The sequence below is a fragment of the Saccostrea cucullata genome, unplaced genomic scaffold (assembly GCF_032062105.1).
Source record: "Saccostrea cucullata isolate Sc308-1 unplaced genomic scaffold, CSIRO_AGI_Scuc_v1 ctg11752, whole genome shotgun sequence".
Classification (NCBI taxonomy): Eukaryota; Metazoa; Mollusca; class Bivalvia; order Ostreida; family Ostreidae; genus Saccostrea; species Saccostrea cuccullata.
The window spans coordinates 883-20,193 of NW_026922348.1; the positions used below are offsets into that span (position 1 = coordinate 883).

Genomic DNA, 19,311 nt, shown 5'->3' on the forward strand with positions numbered 1-19,311 from the left:
TTTGTTTTCTTTTCATAGTTATGTATATTCTTCATGTAAATAGAAATTAATATAATTTTTTTAAATGCCATTTTAATTTTTATTGAAAATATTGCAATATATTCCAGTACAAAATCTTTGGCCAATACCCGCCCTAATTTGGTGAATTAGGTCAATACGTAAATTCCATATGCAAGGATTCCTGGTATATTGCTGTATAAAAAGGTAAAATGGGCGATAGAAAATAAAACGATTTTCATAAAGTAAGGTTAACATTTTAGATGATAGAATTTAAAAAAGCCAAATGTATTTTTAGGGGAAAAAACTGAATTATGTATATCTTTATTCAAAAGAACAATTTGTAATTTGTATTATTCTTCGATGTCTTCATTTGATTTTGAGAGCTCATGTCTTTCGAAGTTCGATATACATCGGTCTGATAACTGGAGGTCCGAATGCCTTTCTAGCTTTGTTGTACATTTTTCGTCGGTGTTTTTCTTCTTCTTCGTCGTCATCATCATCGCTGCGTTTGGCAAGCAGACCAAAACATGTCTTACAGCACAAACCAATGGCTCCAATAACAACCACAGAAACACAGCTAATTATTCTATACTCCGTGAAGGAGAGCCATACTGGTCGTTCTGGGTCCCCATCCATGCCTGAGTCTATTGAAAAAATAATTTACTGAAATTAGTAATGTGTTAAAATTTATAAAAATAGCATAGGTTATAACAGACCAGACTTTAAAGAAGAGGGGAGGGGTCAATTGACGTTTTAATGGAATTCTTGTAAAAGATTTTTTTTTCGAAAAAGAGTGGGGAAAATACACCTTCCCCTTCTGCCCCACTTCTCAATACTATGTACTAGCATTTCATTGTGCTACAACTTGCATCCTCGTTTTATCCCTGAGTTGTACATGAGATACAGTTTTTAAACAAAAACACGTTTATGTTCTGAACATACTTTGCTGTACTGAACTCATAGTTGTAACTGCTGGTGTCAGTATTTTTCTCGTTGTTGCTCTCGCTGTTTTCATTGATGACGTCATCATTGTTCTTTTCGATGCTGTTATTGAAGTTGACCTAGCTGAAGGTGTCGTTCTTGGTGTTGTTGTTGTTGTTATTGATTTAACTATTGGCAGTGGTGACGTTGTTTCTGTTAAAGTTTTTGTTATTTTTGTTGTTGATTTTTGTTCCGGTCTGGTTGAAGATGTAGTTTGGTTTCTCTTAGATAATTTTGCTTTACTCGGAGATGTTGATGTTGTTGTATTTGATGTTGTTACTTTCGAAACAAATGTAGATGTACCTGTTGAGAATTTAATCGCTGCCTTTGTAGTTGTAATTGTTGTTGGTGATGTTGTTTTTACTGTTGTACCTATCAAGGATTGAAAATAGTTTCACACCATTTTTAATGTTACATCAGGCTTACAAGTCTCTCACAGTGCTTCTTCTTCTGATCAATTTTAAAATAAAAATTTTTAACTTGCGTAAAAATGTAAGTAAATCAATTGAATGAAAATGCTGTTTTCTCTTCATCATCTAATAGTTCTGTCAAAGTCTCCTCTTCATTATTAGTCCTTTTACTCAAGAAATTGTCTATAAGATAATATACATGCAAAGTAAAGCTGGATTCATATTTCATAGAGCTTTACACATGACCACTATTATTTGTTTAAATTCTAAAAGTTTTAAAGGTACTTGGACACAGATTTGAAGTTATTATTTTCTCTATAATATTACGACTTATATATTTTAATAGCATTTCACACAAAAATTAATTAAAAATCTTATTTCGTTTAAAAGATATTGAAATTTCAAATTTTTCGGCGGGTTTGATTGACATATCCTTGCACTCTCACGTTAATCAGTTTTTAAACCTTGGCAATAAGACAGTGTATTCACTTCAGTTAAATTGGCTTATCATAAACACATTTGTTTACCAGGATTGAAACGAATTTCCATTCAATTTCAATTCATTTAATTTTCACATCAAAGCATGATTTTAATAGATATTCCTTTTTTTTAAATAATACATTATTTTTTTTAAAGTTATTAATCTGATAAATATTTTCTTAAATAAATACCCTTACGAAATATGTTCAATAATCTTTAATGAAAACCTACCAGAACATGATATGATTATTATTAACAAGAGTTCACATGTCTTTTTCTTCTTAAATGCCATTCTTTCAACCTAAGAAAATATTTCAAATGAAAGTATTGTTATAAATAGCAAATCGAAAATTAAGGTGCATGACCTATAATAATTTATGCAAAATAATTTTTCAACATCAAAACCCAAGAGGTGTTTGTGAAACACTGATGTCCCCTTATAACAGCTTATAGGGAGGGTTGAAGGTTTTCAAATGCAAGTCAAACTCTAAGGTCACAAGGTAAAAATTGTTGGTACCAATAGGAAGGTTCTTATACAAGAAACACACCTATGAATTATGAAAATCTTAGTACTAACGTCTCAAAAGTTATGGTCAAGGCTGATATTTTTAAAAGTGGGACAAACTCTAAGGTCAATTCAAAAATATTTTACACTCAATGAAATGTCTTGTCACAGCGAATACACATGTGAAGTTTGAAATTCGTCGCACTACCTATGCAAAAGTTATTGCCAAGGTTAATTTTCTGAAATTGTTGGTAAATATGGGTCCAACACCAAGGTCAAGGTTACGAGGTTAAATTTGGTGGTATATAAAGAAAGGTCCTGTCACAAGGATTACATCTGTGAAATATGAAAAACATAACCCCATCCACTCAAAAGTCACAGCCAAGGTTAAAGTTTTTGCAGACAAACAAAAAACAGACGGACGGACAGGACAAAAACTATATATCCCCAAAAGGGGGTAATGCTGGTAATTATAAAAAACATTGCAAGATTAGTCAGTTAAATGGTTGGATTTTTTATCATACTTTTGTTGATTTGCCAAAGAATTGAAAAAATCATGAAAGTGAGGACTTAAGTAGAAATATACTATAACCTTAATTACCTTTCCTTCTCGGCAGATATAGAACTTATTATGACACACGTTGTAAATCAGCCGATTTTATAGGAGCTCGGATGAAATGGATTTCACTTTTATTATCCTATTGCTCTCCAATTTGGATGAAATGGATTTCACTTTTATTATCTTATTGCTTTCCAATATGAGGGTCAAGTTACGTTAAAAAAAATACACTGAGAATTTTAGGGGGGTGAAACACATCTTGGACATGTGAGTGCATAAGAACTAACCCCCGTTCACACATAGGCGCCGTTTCTACTACGATCAAAGCGTAACCGAAAGCGTGGCCAATCGTGACAAATCGCAGAAGAAACGTCGTGGTGTCGTCATAAGCGTATTATGATCGCAGTAGGGTCTTCATGATCGGAGAGCTCTACGCTCTCACCACGCTTATTTTGAACATGTTCAAAACAAGCGTAGCGGGATCGTGGCCAACAAGAATCGGGGTTTAGTCGTAAAAAGAGCGCAGTAGAAGCGCCGTAATCGTACAGGCAGCGCGAAAGCATCGTAGAGAGATCTTCGTGATCGTAGTAAAAGCGTCGTAAGAGCGTAGGAACTTACCAAGTACGCTTATGCAATGCTCCCTCTACGTTCGTACTACGTTCTCACTACGATCTCTCTACGTTCCTGAAGATCCCACGAAGACCTTGAATGACCTTACGCCGATCATATCACGACCTATCAGACAGGAGTTTGTTCTTATACCGCTAATATTTGACCAATCATCATCTATAAACTATATATAAAGATTGACATTTTACTTGATGATCATTTGCAATTGATAATTTTCACATCTTGTTACAGTTACAATTGAAAATGCCCTTAAACCATGTGGTAAAGATCGAAAAAAAAAAAACTGCGGTCGCAAGATATGTATCATCGCTAAAATCGTACTACAAAAATCTGTCGTTGTAAGATATATTTACATCATCGCCAAAATCGTACTAGAAGCGTAATGCAATCGTAATATGATCGGCATCACCGTAGCGGCATCGCGGTACAGTCATCTAGGTCTGTGTAGCGTCGTAGTATGGTCTTCGATGTCGTAGTGGCAGCGTAGCATAAACGCAGTAAACACGGCTGCTTGTCGGCAACAGTCTGCGTAACATCGCATTAGAAGCGTGTTAGCAGCGAGTTAGACGTAGAGACATCGTAGTACGGTCGTAACGAAGAACCATAATTTGCCAAATTGCTCTTTTTAGACGCCGATCGGCTGCGATCTACCCCGATCCCCAAAAAATTAAGATCGTGGCTTGATCGGGATGATCGCTGTAGAGTCGCAGCTCTGTGTGAACGGGGGGTAACCAAAATAAAAAAGGTGACACGATTCACCCTAATCCATTCTTATGAGAAAGGGCTACAATTAATTCTTTTTTATCCCTTCACTTATATTACACAAATTGGTCCTACATTTCTAGAGATCTTATAATTGACATTGAAGGTGATTATTGATAATTCCACTCAAAATAAATCTTATTTTTTACCTTTGGGCTTTAAGCATGTGATTAAATATTATAACGAAAGCAACAGGTGTTTTTATCAGATAGTTACAAAAATCAAATCCAATAACGTTTGTGACATAACAATAAATCACCCCTTCTATATAATCTTAAGTTAATGTATATCGTTAAAAAATCTAATTTTGCACGTCTTAAAACTTTTGTCCATCATAGTATATTTTCTAAAGAGCAAATAATTTAACAATGGGGACGTTGTATAGAAGGTTTTACAATAAGAGAGTAAGGTCAGGCTCTTTCATAAAGGACTAATGAAGATTCTAAAATTTTAAATTTAAAAAAATCCATAAACACTACAAGCCATTGTACGTGACATAAAGCACAAAACTTCTCCAATTCCAAAGGTGTGATCAGGTGCTTAGGAGGAGTAAACATCCCCTGTTCACCAGTTACTTCCGTTGCGAGCCCTGTGCATTGAGCAAATAAACGAGACAGTCTGAACCTTCTTTGTAAATTCAGCTGAGTAGCATGTCTTACAGGTTTATTAGAGGCTAAAGGGAAAGACTGCAAACGGACTCCTAGAGGAGTTTTTTTTTTTAATCTTCAATGATAAACGTTATGTCCAAGGTTAAAGTTTGGTATTTTTTGTAAGAGTAGGTCAAACTCTAAGGTCATTTAGTGGTGCCCAAAGAAAGGTCACAAGGAATACACCTGTGAAATATTAAAGCCATATAACCCCAACCACTCAATAGTTATGGGCTAGGTTAAAGTTGACAACAGGCAGACAGAATAAAAACAATATACCCCCGGGATCTTTCGATCCAAGGGCATAAAAATATTATTTAAAGACCAATCAGAAGTGATGTAGTTTTTTATGTCCCCGTAATCGAAGAAAGTTACTAGGGCTTTCATCTCACAGGTTATTTCTTGTGAAGAGTTTCCTTGGTTACCACCTTTTGACCCTGACATTACAGTTTAACTCATTTTCAAAAAACCTTAACCTTGGTCATAACTTTTGAAATGTTAGTAGTTGGGTTTTCATATTTCACTTATTACTTGTGACAAGGCCTTTTTTGGATACCAGCAATTTTGACCTTTAATCTGTGGAGTCTTACTCAGCAGAATTCAACGCCTTTTTGTTTTTGACATGAATTCGTGTCAAATCTAAAAATTATCGTACGTTAAAAAATATTTTCAAAATATCCGAATTTCAAGTCAATTGTAAATATGCATAAATATTTTTAATAATCAAAAAACGGGTGAACAAAGTAAAGAAAAAACACGTATATGGTTGTTCTTGTATTATTTTTTTTCTAAATTACTTGCAGAATGTTATTAATGCAATTTCATAAGCTACTTATATAACATTTTTCCAGCCCCTTACATAAAAAGTCAAAATAATTTCAACTGAATGTACAATTCCATCCAATTTATGTCGACAAACTTAACTTAACAATAAACACAAAAAAATTCATGTGAATCTGTTCATTTTCAATTTTCAAAATAATAAAAATCTTATGCATACATTATTAGGTAAAGGACATTCACTGGTAAATCATTTATCAAGAAATGTCATTCTTGCAAAAATTAAAGTTTTTCTTTAATTATCTATTCCAAAGATTAAATTTGCAGTATGGATCATTCAGTAGATCTTTGATTTTCTATTTTATATCTGCAGCTTCTTTCTACAATGGTCTGATAGCAGGAGCCCCAAAGGCTTGACGAGCTTTCTTGTACATTACTCGTCTGTATTCTTCTTGTTTTTCTTCTTCTTCGTCATTGTTGTCACGCTTTGCCAACAGACCCAGGCATTTCTTACAGCATTTAAACTAATGGCCCCAATACCAACCAGAGTAACGCCGCCAATTATGCTATACTCTGTGTAGAAAAGCTACAATGAAGCGCATTGAAGTGGTAAAATTTTCCGTTTGGACGAAACGTTCTGAGTCATGTTTTGAACGTCAATTATAACATAACGACACGCCCATTTCTTTAGAAACGAGAAAGGAATATCCGCTGTAATGTTTTAGGACACTACACTTCCCGCGACAAGCAACATTAGTTACATTGAAATTAAGAGTTTTAAATAAGAAAGAGCTATGTATAGAGTTCACGCTTATGTAAAACACGCATTGCAACGAATTTGTACATAATTATGATTTTATCATGCTTATTGGAGTTAGCATAGCACATGTATCAGTCGAACACGAGCTTACTCGGTGTTTATGTAGACATTCAATTTCATTGGATGTTATATTTATGAAATACCTGTTCTACAGGTATTCGATTGAATCATTTGACCGAGTTTTCCTTTCTAAAGAAATGGGCGTGTCTAAAGATAGCTCAAAACGTTCCATCCAAACAGAAAATTTTACCACTTCAATGCGCTTCATTGTAGACTGGAAGTCGTGGGTCCTCACTTATATGTGTGCCTTCTGTTAAAATAAATAATACGTGTAAAACTACATTAAAAAGTCTTTCAATTTGCATTTATCTATAAGGAATTTTTTAAAGTTTTGTGTGAGTTATTGATGTGTGAATCAGACAGACTTGTCACGTAGGCATATTTTATGAAGCGCGCTAAGCTTAAAAACATTCCATTTACATTTAACATGTTTGGAAGCACTAAATATAAACTCAATATTTGAATTTCTCGCTGCCCAATATTGTTATACTTTTACTAACGTCGTTGTAGCCCTATTGTGACGTAACGGTAACGCACGTTTCTCCGTGTATATTTCTACGCGTGAGTATACACGAAAATGGTATTCAAATCATTTTCACAGTCGGCTTAGTAGCATAACATAGCGAATGTCAAAATAAATGTAAATGCAATGTGGAGTTATATAGATATAATGTGTAAAAAAAAAATGAAAAAGTCCTTTCAAACAAATTCAAGTTCAGCTTAGATCTACCCTTCTAGAAACAAACATAGTTTAAAATTAGTCAGGGCGGGAAGAAAAGAATTTTTACATCTTAATTCAATCAAACATTTACAATTTACTGACTGACAACTGTACATTTGATTGCTACGAATTGACATCTCTTTAGTTTTTCTTGTATCAAGAATGGGCAAACATAAAGGATAGATAACTGACGGAAAATACACAAGTCTATTAAAAAAAGTTAAAATAGTCTTTGAAAAGGCGAAAATTAAAACTTTAAAAGTGTGGTGCCAGGTGGATTCGAACCCCCGACTTTAAAAAGAAGCATTTCACGGTGTAAAACCAACTCATATATCAACTGGGCTAGTTCGTCTATAAGAATGAAAATTATAAATTTGAAGCAGATTTTCGAAATCAGTTTTCCTATTTTTTGTAGGCTTTTTTGTGAATTTCGACCCTAGGGCAGGGTGTCCCTAAAAAAATCCTATCTTAAATCAATCCTTACATCATAACGTATCAAAATATCACAATTTTATTTAGGGGCAGGTCTGCCCTGAAGGACTTCTAAGCCAAAATTCATGCAAAAAGCGGACAAAATGGTGTTTCAGCCAACTTTGGAGTTATTGTAAAGTTGTAAATAATAAATTTTAGGTATAAAATACAAATTTGAAAAATTTAGACATATATACGGTAGAAAACAACAAATAAAGATTAATGGGATTACACCAATCAGTGGCGGATTTAAGGGGGGGCGCACCCGGCGCGCGCCCCCCCTAAAATTGTCAAAGTTAGCGTAAATCAAATATGTCTACTTGGTAGACCTCATTTTCACCCTTCAAAATCTCTAGAATCCAGGAGCTTCCGGGGACTTCGCCCCCTGGGCCCCCACCTGGGCTTTGGTAGACCTCATTTTAACCCTTCAAAATCTCTAAAATCCAGGAGCTTCCGGGGGCTTCGCCCCCTGGGCCCCTACCAGGTCTATGCCCTGGACCCCAGACCCCTTGCCTATTTTGGCGCCCCCCCTAACTCCAAATCCTGGATCCGCGCCTGCCAATCAAGGTTAAAGCCATTAATCAAATTGAAATACAAGTACCTTATTTTTTATTTTGATCGGGTTCGGCTGACAATGTATGTTAGCCAACCCGTATAGAATTATTCCTCTCTTTCCCGGTCTTATTAGTGTTACCTTAATATTACATTTGACGTCACACCACGTTGTGTCATCAGTCGACGCTGAAACTTTCAAAGGTAAGGATGTGTTTTTGAATCAGCAAATCATTTTCATTGTTTTAGCTGGTCTACCTTATAAAAAAATATTTATCTTAGGTTTATAAGTTTTGGAAAATGTTCTTAGCACATTTTACGCTTCGAAGCATAGATATTTGATGTAGTTTCGACGGATTGGTTCAAACAAAAAAAAATCTAGGCAAACCATGCGGCCATGCGGCCATGCGGAGCAGCACGTGTTTATATATAATTTCTTAATAGCCTAATAATAACAGTCTTGATTCTATACAGAATTATAATTACGGATGATTTAGCTTTTGCTGTTTTGTAAACGTGGTAAGGCCATTTTTATTTTATTAGTTGTTTTACGGATTTTTTTTTTGGAAAATGTCCATTGGGTGGCTACAAAAAAAAAAAAAAAAAAAAAAAGAAGAAGAAGAAAAAGACGTGTTCAATGTTCAAAACTTTAATATGCAGCATATCAAAGCAGTTGGGGAAATCAACCTCAGAACATTGCACAGAAATGTCTTTCTTGGCATTCCTCACTAAAAGAGAATGATTCTCCGAGCAGAGAGACATATGAGAACAATGCTAAACTTTCTGTGTATGTCTATGACTGGATACGGGTGTCCTCTCACTGCTATGTCTACATTGCCACAGAAGAACACACTTCAGCAAATTTTACACATGCAACCCCCTGTAAAATAATAAAAAGTTTAATCAAATTCACATAATACCTTTTCTTAAACAGTATTAAACAGTATAAAACTAAAATTCAGTGCACAATTAATGGACACAAATAAACTTACCAGAATGATAAGTCATCCCCATAGGGTTTCACATTCCTATGACTCTCATACAAACATTTTTTGTCTTAGAACATCCTGATGAGTCAGTTCCTTTTCCAAATCTAAAATTTAAAACTTTAAGAAACATTTCTTTCACATCATTTGATAGATTCATACCTGTACAATGATAAAAAAATCTTTTATTTCTCTGACGTTTTAACAATCGACAACACGTCTTGCAGATTTTTAAAATACAGTCAAACATGTTCTTTTAAAATGTCATAAATAATATATGAACTGTTAACTAACCATTAGATATAACTGTTTAAAAATTCGCCAAACCCTCAAAGAAAAGTTATGGGTGTCGGATGGAGTGCAAGTGATGACATCAGATTCGTTGGTTTTGGCTGTAATTTCCTCAACCACCACACTCCATTTGCTGATCAGATAACATCATAATAGAATAATCACCAGCCTGATCAGCCCATAAAAACCGTCATACATTTACTACTGTCCTTAAAACATTTATATTCTGTTTTGAAAAACCTAAAATGTTTCACATGGCCGTCATACTTATTTCATCTCTGACTATAAAACGCTTGCAGAGTTTTTGTTTAAAGGGTCAATAGTGGAAGCGTTTACATGATTCTGATCAAAACTAAGTAAAATTCAAACAATGTACGGTCATTTCCGGATTTTTTTAATATGATTGAAGTAAAGTTCGATCGGCGATTATAAAAAAAGGATTGAATGGAATTTTTATTTTTTTTTCCAAAACTTAGAAAAATGGGGTCGGCGGATCCGTAAAACAACCAATAAAAAAATTTTGGCCTAAAGGATATTTTCTATATTTTTAATGCGAGACGACTACAGATAGACAGAATGCCGAAGCGCAAAGCAGACGGCAATAGTCAGCCCACGCCAAGGAAAGGTCAAAGAAGAGGACGGGGTCCTCGATCGGCGAATGCTGTTGCTGCAGCATCGGCTGTTCCTTCATTGCTGTTGGATCCTTCAGCACATGACCATTTTCACTACCAGTTAGCAGCCTTCCAGCATCTCTGCAACCAGCGATGTTGACAGCAGACCAACTGAAACAGGTCACTGAAAGCGTAGCAGCTTTGATAAAGAAATCACAGGGGGGTGTAGTAGAACCAGCATCCTCCCCTATTTTGGATGAAACATCAGGTGATACAATTATTTCTAGTGCATGTAGGGCAGCTGTGCCCAGCTATGACAATGAGTTAGGACATAACGTCCCAAACAATGTAAAAATAAAGATTGTCAATGGGGAGTACATAAATTTAGGTATACTGCTTAATAATGTCCCAGAAACTGACCGTAATGATGACACCAAATATTTTTCTCGAAAAAACCGGAGACTTGCAGTCACGACTAAGCCTAAAGCAAAACCCATTACGGACATACAAGTATGGACTGACGCTTTCCTTATCTTTTCTACAATTTATGCATCCGCTCATCCCCATGCAGCAGTATCTTTGTTAAAATATATGCACACAATACGGTTAGGCGCCAGTCGTATTATGGGGTTGGGCTGGCGGGACTATGACATCCAGTTCCGACTTTAAAAAGAGCGTAATCCTGTATTATCATTTGCAGTAGTTGACCAAGAGTTGTGGTTGCTCTATATGTACAACAGACCCATGACGGTGCAGACTGTGCAGGGATCAGAACCCAATCCTCCTTCACTCAAGTGTTATGATTTTAATTATAAAGGCGCATGTCCAAGACAACAATGTCAGTACAGTCACACTTGTATCCTTTGCTCACAGTCACACCCACACACTAAGCACTAAAATATAACTCGCTCTCCATCAAATCTTGTGTTGGCAAACACGCAGTCAGCATGGTGCTCCTTGCCCTCAGAAACTCAACAGCCCCAAATACCTATAACAGACCCGCATCGAGTTCAACCCAGTCTTTTAGACATCAATAGTATAGCCCCCCTTAAAATTGCGAGCCTTGCAAACTGCTCAACAAATTATCCTCTCGACACATTTTGCACCTGAATTACTTGGAAGGTTTTCATTTTGGTTTTTTAGCTCTGTTATACAACTTACAAGGGCCCTAGACAGTAGACAAGCATACGATTGTGAGAATCCTGAGTCTTTAAGGTATATTTTATTAACGAAGCCACTCAGCGAGTTACATTTAATAAAGAAAAAACCCTGGGAAGAGAGGCTGCCCCTATTTGACACCCCCCCCCCCCCCCCCACGCTTAACCTAAATTTTTTTCAAAGATCAGGATTTTGCTCAAGATTGACGACCTTCCTCGCTTAGTTATTTATTGTGGGGGTAACAAATACCTCAATTTGATTAAAATCAGATCCTGTGATCCCCTCACATACCTGTTTCTGGAAGGGGTAAGTTGGTAGATTTAAGGTCCCTCTCTACATAGGTGCAAACATTTTTTGGACATTGGGAAATTTATATTGTGTAAAGGAGTTAATATTGAGCGTATTTATTTACTTTTCAATGTATGATGCATGGCATTTGCCCCCGGGAAAAATGTTCAAAGACAAAACAGTATCAGTGAATAGAAATTACCGTTAATTACTTCAATAGAAAATATACATGTAAATAACACGTTTAATTAATTTATCGTGGCCTTTTTAAATGTTAAGAATACTTGATTTGATTACAAATCGAGCAATATTTTGTAATTTTTATTTTTTAGAATTTAGAGATATGGGTGGATTACTCAAATTTTGCGGAAACTGGTAAAGTGACTATTATAGTATGTTCTCAAATCTTACCTCGGCGACATTGGGGGGGGGGGGGCATTAATCAGCAAGGTGTGATGCAGTTAAGAAAGCGCCTTAATGGCAGTGTCGCGAATTTCTAAATAAAGGCCGGGAGAGATTTATTAGGTACCCTGAGATCCGCCCCGATCGTCCAAAGTGGTTTTAGGTGACAAGGTACAGTAACACCTTTCAGAATTAGGTAACAACTTTATAAAGGTTACAGCAAGGGTTTCAGGTTTTCCTTTCATACCCGGAATTAAAGGTTTCACCAGCACAGGGAGAGTTTGGGCCATGGCTGCGCTATGACTAGTTATGGGGTCATAGTGCTAGTCATTTACTTACATGTAATTTGGCGCCTTGCATTTGCTTGTGACTAGTCCTTTAGTTGGCGATACATTTTCGCTTACTCGTATTTGGGCAGTTCTGTTCCCAGGGTTCCCTTTGCATTTTTAGGGATGCCATTACAAGGCAGAATATTGATGCCTCGGCTCCCTCATTTCAGCGGCCGTGGCCCATTCAGCCAAATAAAATAGTTTCTAAATTTCCTTTGCTTGTTTGTCATTGAATGCTACAAGGTAATGTGCGCATTGGGCAATCCCTGTTATTTTCAAGTGTTTTTCATCTTTGATAATATTTAAATGTCACTTTTTCCGAGAAATTGTTCTCTCTTATAGGTCAATTCTTTTGTCATAGCGAATACATCCTTATGTGTATGCTAAATAACAGTACTACTAAATACAATACTTGAAAACCAGAAGAAACAAGATGAACAAATTGGTACATTTAAGGAATAACTGTCTTATTTTTCGGATTCATGAAGTGATCAATGGATTGGTTTGTGTGATAATTTGCATAAACTCCGAAGGCCTTTATGCATAAAATTATCACACAAGCCAATCCATTGATCATCTTCATGAATTCGAAAAATCTGACAGTTATTCCTTATATTTACATGCTTTGATTCCGCCAATCCACGGGCTCCAAGCCTGTTTCTCTCTAGGTGTTGTCCCGCCTTGCACGTGGTTTTTTTTGGAACCGCGCCAAAACATTCATGAGGAAATCAATTACATTTACAATTGGTAATTTTATCTCGGACAAAGACATTGGAAATGTAAATATTGAACAATAAATCAATATGATAGAAAACGGATTTCAAGAATGTGAGGATTATGAAGGTTACGATGGTGATCAAGCATACGACGAGAGTTGTATTAATGTTCAGCGTACCGACGATAACGTTGAAAATTCAGATAATGCTTCGGGGAAAAGGAAGAGTTATCAATTGGACATAGAAGTTGTTCAAGAAAATACAAGTCGTTTTAAGAACTTGAGTAAAAGATTTAAAAGCAGAGAAGTGTGTGATGTAAAAATAGATGAGACTTTGGCTACAAATATAAGGGATTTGTTTAGAAATGGAATGAATGAAGATAGATTTTCAGATATGATTAAAGATGAAAAAATGCAAGACCAGAAAACTGCGAAGGTCTTCATAGTTGTGAAGCAAACCAACTAGTTTGGGATATTATATCCCAAGAAGCAAAAACTATAGATAGAAAAATGCAAAACATACAAACCTCTGTCGTTAAAGGTTCTATTATGTTGACCAAAGTTGTGAACAAAGGCAGACTTGGAGAGCGAATTGGATGAGTCACATAAAATAAAATTGGGAAAATAAAAGATGAATGCAATGATAGTTTATCACTCTTTGTACATGCAAACATACAAGTGAATATGACAAGACGAGAGCTTATCAAGCCTGAATACTTGCATTTGTGTGCACAGACTGTATCTTACATGTCATGGTAATTTGGTGACGATATTTCAAAAACTGCAAAAGAAATAGAAGATTTTAATAAGATTGGTCATAAGCTGAACAGAGGAGGATCATTCCAAGGGAGAATAAGGAACGTTTCAGGAGTGGTAGACCTAGAGGACGTGGAAATTATTATAACAACAACACTGCATGCAATCCAAATTATTCAAACAGAAACAGTGGTCACAGGGACTTGCTCCTGGCGTGTAAAAAATATTAATGAAAAAAAACAATATACTATAAAACTACACAAAGGAGGACGCCATTTTGGACCCCTTCCTCGCTTCAACCTCTGTTTTCGTTATATTTGCCGCATTTTACTGACTCACCGCCTGGGATCTGTTCAGAAATGATTCTTCTAAAACCTTATGCATAAATTTCCCCCTTGGAGCCTCTGCAATACACATTTCTGACTAAAAATAATCCAAACGCGCTCATTAGGACAGTTGGTATGGACAGAAAGCGAAAGCACATTCGAAGTCAGCCGTAGGATTGCCGAATGATCTAATTCCGTTTTCGAATGTAAAACGCCGAGGTTACTTTCGCTTTCTGTCCATACCAACTGTCCTAATGAGCGCGTTTGGATTATTTTTAGTCAGAAATGTGTGTTGCAGAGGCTCCAAGGGGGAAATTTAAGCATAAGGTTTTAGAAGAATCATTTCTGAACAGATCCCAGGCGGTGAGTCAGTAAAATACGGCAAAATATAACGAAAACAGAGGTTGAAGCGAGGAAGGGGTCCAAAATGGCGTCCTCCCTTGTGTAGTTTTATAGTATATCGTTTTTTTTTTCATAAATATTTTTTACACGCCAGGAGCAAGTCCCTGTGCAGTGGTGGAAGTAGTGGCTAGTTCTATCCAAAGAACTTGAGGAAGAGCAGTACGCTGCCACAACAGAACAGAAAACCAAGTCTCAATAAATGATGAGGCTATATAGCTAGTGAGAAAAGTATTGAATTTTATGCAGGTAGATTAAAATATTTTTCCAAGGAATGGGAAAAAATACATCAGATAAAAATATATTACATATAGTTGAAATCTGCAAAATAGAATTTGTACATAATATTGCTCCAACAAAATGTAGTTTGTATGAACCTGTGTTTAACCATAGACCTAAAACGAAAATACATCAGATAAAAATATATTGTAGTTTTTCGTTTTAGGTCTATGGTTTAACTCAGTAGAATCTGAAGTGATATATAAAGAAATTAAGAATTTATATAAAAAAAAAATGAGTTATTGTTAAGGCAATTCCTGGACCAGATCAATTTCTTTCATTTAGACCAAAAAAATGGGGAATACAGAGTTATCCTCTATTTGAAAAATATTAATAAACGTGTAGTTTACCATCATTTCAAGATGGATACTTTGAGTCTGCAGAAAATCTGGCCAAGGAAAATTGCTATATGGCATCAATTGACATAAGGCATACCTTTTGTGATTCATAGAAAGAAAAGTCAATTTGAACCCCAAAAATGTATCACATCATCGGGAAATAGAATAAATTCAAAATAGAATGATTATTGAATTGACTGAGGAGAAAACATTATTTATGAAACATGTAAGTGTTTCATGAATAAAGATCACACAAAAATAAGAACTGGCTCGAGTCACTGGACTGATTATTTCGAGTTTTTTAGCTTAAAGAATTGGAAAAATGACATTACAAATTGCTAGAAATAGAGAAAATAAAGCATTTAAAAGAAGCTAAAGGGAATTTTGATTCCTTAATGCCAATTACTATGGAAATGAAAGAAGAGCTTAACTGATGGTGTTCCAATATTCATTCTCAAATCAGATTATTTCTAGAGGAAACCAAGAGATTACCACTCAAACTTATGCATCTTTGTCAGGTTGGGGAGCAATATGCACACAAGATTATATCAAAACAGGTGCAAGATGGAAAGAAGAAAAGTCAAATCACATAAATTACTTAGACATGCTTGCAATTTACTTTCCCTTGAGATCTTTTGTGAATATTGTGAAAAACAAATATGTAAGAATATTATCAGATAATACTACCTCCATTAGTTATATGAATAATATGGGTGGCATAAAATCTGAAATGTACAATAAGCTTGCAGTGGAAATATGGGAATGGTGCACTGACAGAACATATGGTTGAAGTGTTCTCATATTCCAGGGAAAAATAACACACATGTAGAAGCAGACAAATTATCCAGAGAATTTAATGATTAAGTTACATGGCAGTTAGATCATGATATATTCTTACAAATTTGTTCAAGCTCTTTTTTAAGATATAGATTTGTTTGCATCAAGATTCAATGCACAAGTTGAAGCGTTTTTCTTATGGAAACAAGATCCAGAATGTAATTATGTTGAGGCATTTTCATTAAATTGGAGAGTTTTGATTATGTTTATATTTTCCTATCTTTTTGTTTGATGGGGTTGTGCATCAAGAAGATTCAGGAAGACCGGGCAAGAGGGATTATCATTGCCCCAGTATTGCCCACTCAGACTTGGTTCACAGGATTAATGAAAAGTATAGTCAAGAATCCAATATTATTTCCAAGAAAGAAGGATCTACTTCTAAACCCTCACAATAAAGAGGCTCAAACTTTGTGGGAAAAATGACCTTGATTGCATGCCAAGTGTCCGGCGAACTTACAGAATTCTTGGATTTTCAGAAACAACTACCTCCATTATTATGGCATCATGGAGAACAGAAACTGAAAAACGGTAGCAAACATTCATTAAAAGATGGTTTCAGTACTACTTTAAATTGAAAAATTGATTCAGTGAACAATATTTTGGAATTCTAGACTTTACATTTTAATAATGAATTGAGTTACAGTTCACTCAATACAGCTCGAGGGGATTTGTCAGCATTGGGCATAAAGTTAGATGGAACCAGCTTGGATCCCATGCTCTTGTAATTAGATATATGAGAGGTGTTTATAATATTAGACCATACAAACCCAAATATTCTGGATTCATCCCTAGTTCTACGGCTGTTGAAGAAATGGTCTCCTGTAAGACTTTGTATATACGTTGTGGTGAAAAAATATTTGTTCAACACAGCACCCATTAGAAATGGAGAACAATCACTTTTGATAAGTTATGTTAAACCTCATAAGGCGGTTACGAGAGACACGGTGTCTAGATGGACCAAAATGGTGATGAAACTTTCTTTGGTTAAAACAGATGTATTTCGATCGCACAGTGTAAGATCTGATTCAGTGTCAAAAGCGAACTCAGCAGCTGTGCCAGTAGATAAAATTTTCAGGAAGGCTGGATGGACCAATGCTACAACATTCTCCATATTCTATGAAAGAGACATCATTGTTGAAAGTGAAAGTTTTCCTTCAGGTGTACTTTGCAAGAAAAGTTAGAGTGGGAGACTTCTCATTAAGTTGAATAGTATTATGATCATTTGATTTTCCTTGTGTTTTGAAACGTTTGATCATAATATGCTTTGAAGTCTTACATAAATCCAGAAGTAATTATGACGAAATAGAATTTAAAAATTTGACGAGACTTACCTAGGTAAAGTCGAAGTCAGATTGTAATTCTATGATATACTGCAGGGATTATGTGTTCTTCAAATATTCATAGATATCAAACCAATTATGCAAAAAGTAATATTAATTAAGGTAATTATATTCAACATGATTACATTATGACCAATTGTTTTAGTTTGAAGACTGAAGTTGCGCATGCATACTGCTATCTCACATCGTCCCTACAAGGTAAGTCTCGTCAAATTTTTAAATTATTTGAGAAGAGGGGGTATAATTTTAGTGAGCTCAGTGCTCTAGTTTTATGTTACTTCTTGGTTTACTTTCTGCTGTGTACCACATCGATTTCAGCAAAATGAAATTTTACTTGATATTTATACAATAAAACCTTAAATCAATACTTTACTTTAAGAAGCTTCCCGGCAAAATTTCATTTGAAATGTTCTTTTGAATTAAATCGACAATTTAAATCTAAGATTATTCTTTTAGACTGTGAAATAAATAGCCTTTTGAATAATTTAAAAAAAAAATCTTATTAGACATCAGTAGAAGAACTTCAAATTTAAGTCTTTTCTCGGGACTCAATCCCACTAATAATATTTATAATAGGAACACTGAAAAATAACTTCTTTATATGATTATTTTGAATGGTAAGATATACCTCGCTGGGCCCCGATGTTCAGTGTTATACCCTGGGATATATATGCATAATATAATCCTGTGTTATCAATATCAGTTATATTTTTTGTATTATGATTATTGTAGAATTTATTTTCATTTGTTATTTTTTATATTAAGATTTAGAAAAAAATCCATATCTAATACCAGAAATATACATATTGTTGGTAGTCCAACTGTTTAAAGACGTTAAAAGAAATTGTCCTCATTAAAAATGCTCATTCATCGTGAACTTGTTGAACTCCTGACTGATATTATGTGTACGGTGAGATATATTTATATTTTATGTGCTTTTTTTGCTGTCGACATAAAATGTTCTATGCAAGGTATGACATAAATTCTCCCGGCAAAATTTACACATGGATATATTGGACGACAATTTATGCTGTTTTATATTAAGATATTAGCCTTACAAAAGATTAAAGAATTTGTAGGTTGACCTACAATTTACCGACAGTTCAAATAGTTAATAAGTTGTTTTAAAACCTGTTCTAGGTGTTTTAATATCAAAATTTAAAACTTACAATCTGAAGATACAACAGAAAATATACTCAAGGTCCAATAAACTTTGAAATCAAACGTCTGTAAAATAAAAATTGTCTGGTAAACTGCGTCGTTTGATTTCTGCAAATAAGGAAGTTTAAATTGGTGAAGTCGTAAATAGAGCAAAACTTGGTAAGCCAGGCATCGATGACGTAACGTAATGGCATGTTCCTTTTTATATTTAAAAAACGTGTTTGAGTCTTGCCATCTGGTAAGGAGCATTAAAGAAAATGCTTTGGATTACCTTGCCATCATGTTGAATGAAAAATACTTGAGAAATATTTTTATATTACCCACTATTCATTAAGTACTTTTGCATACATACCTTGCTCATGACTTACCTATTTGCGATACAATCTTGCAAAGACATGTGGTTCTTTTGATTGTCGTTGTAACTTATAGAACATATTTTTAATTTTTTAATCTTATTTCTTCAATTTGAAATCAAAATAAACAAACTGATGAAACAAGGAGATAAAAAAAATCCCCATCTTGTAAGGACTATCTCTGTGCAGCTTCAGATATATATACCGGTCTCCGGTATATTTAATAGTCATTTATAGTTTATTACTCTTCGTTATCTTCTTATATCATTAGAAATGAACCAAATCAATGCACCTTTCAAAACAACGTGTGCTGCTGTTATTAATGTGGCAGCACATCAAGACTAAAAAATTACTTAGAACAAAA

At 34.9% G+C, this 19,311-nt stretch overlaps 1 protein-coding gene and 1 pseudogene across 1 annotated transcript; one reads left to right on the forward strand and one right to left on the reverse strand.

The window, feature by feature from the left end:
- Window positions 1-317: 317 nt before the first annotated feature.
- Window positions 318-1,274, reverse strand: LOC134261667 (uncharacterized). The gene is made up of 2 exons (XM_062744087.1): window positions 943-1,274; window positions 318-644 (listed from the first exon to the last, which is right to left on the reverse strand). Exons 1-2 carry the CDS (start codon window positions 1,028-1,030, stop codon window positions 385-387), a joined length of 348 nt encoding a protein of 115 aa, XP_062600071.1. The 5' UTR covers window positions 1,031-1,274; the 3' UTR covers window positions 318-384.
- Window positions 1,275-10,419: 9,145 nt separating this feature from the next.
- LOC134261666 (uncharacterized) lies at window positions 10,420-11,411 on the forward strand (annotated as a pseudogene).
- The last annotated feature ends 7,900 nt before the right edge of the window (window positions 11,412-19,311 follow it).

What these genes read in the sequence shown, in the direction of transcription:
- LOC134261667 (XM_062744087.1), bottom strand. Translation starts at nt 1,030, where the DNA reads ATGATGACGTCATCAATGAAAACAGCGAGAGCAACAACGAGAAAAATA. An exon ending in TATGAGTTCAGTACAGCAAA is followed by an intron (nt 645 to 942) that starts GTATGTTCAGAA and finishes TTTTTTCAATAG; the next exon opens with ACTCAGGCATGGATGGGGAC.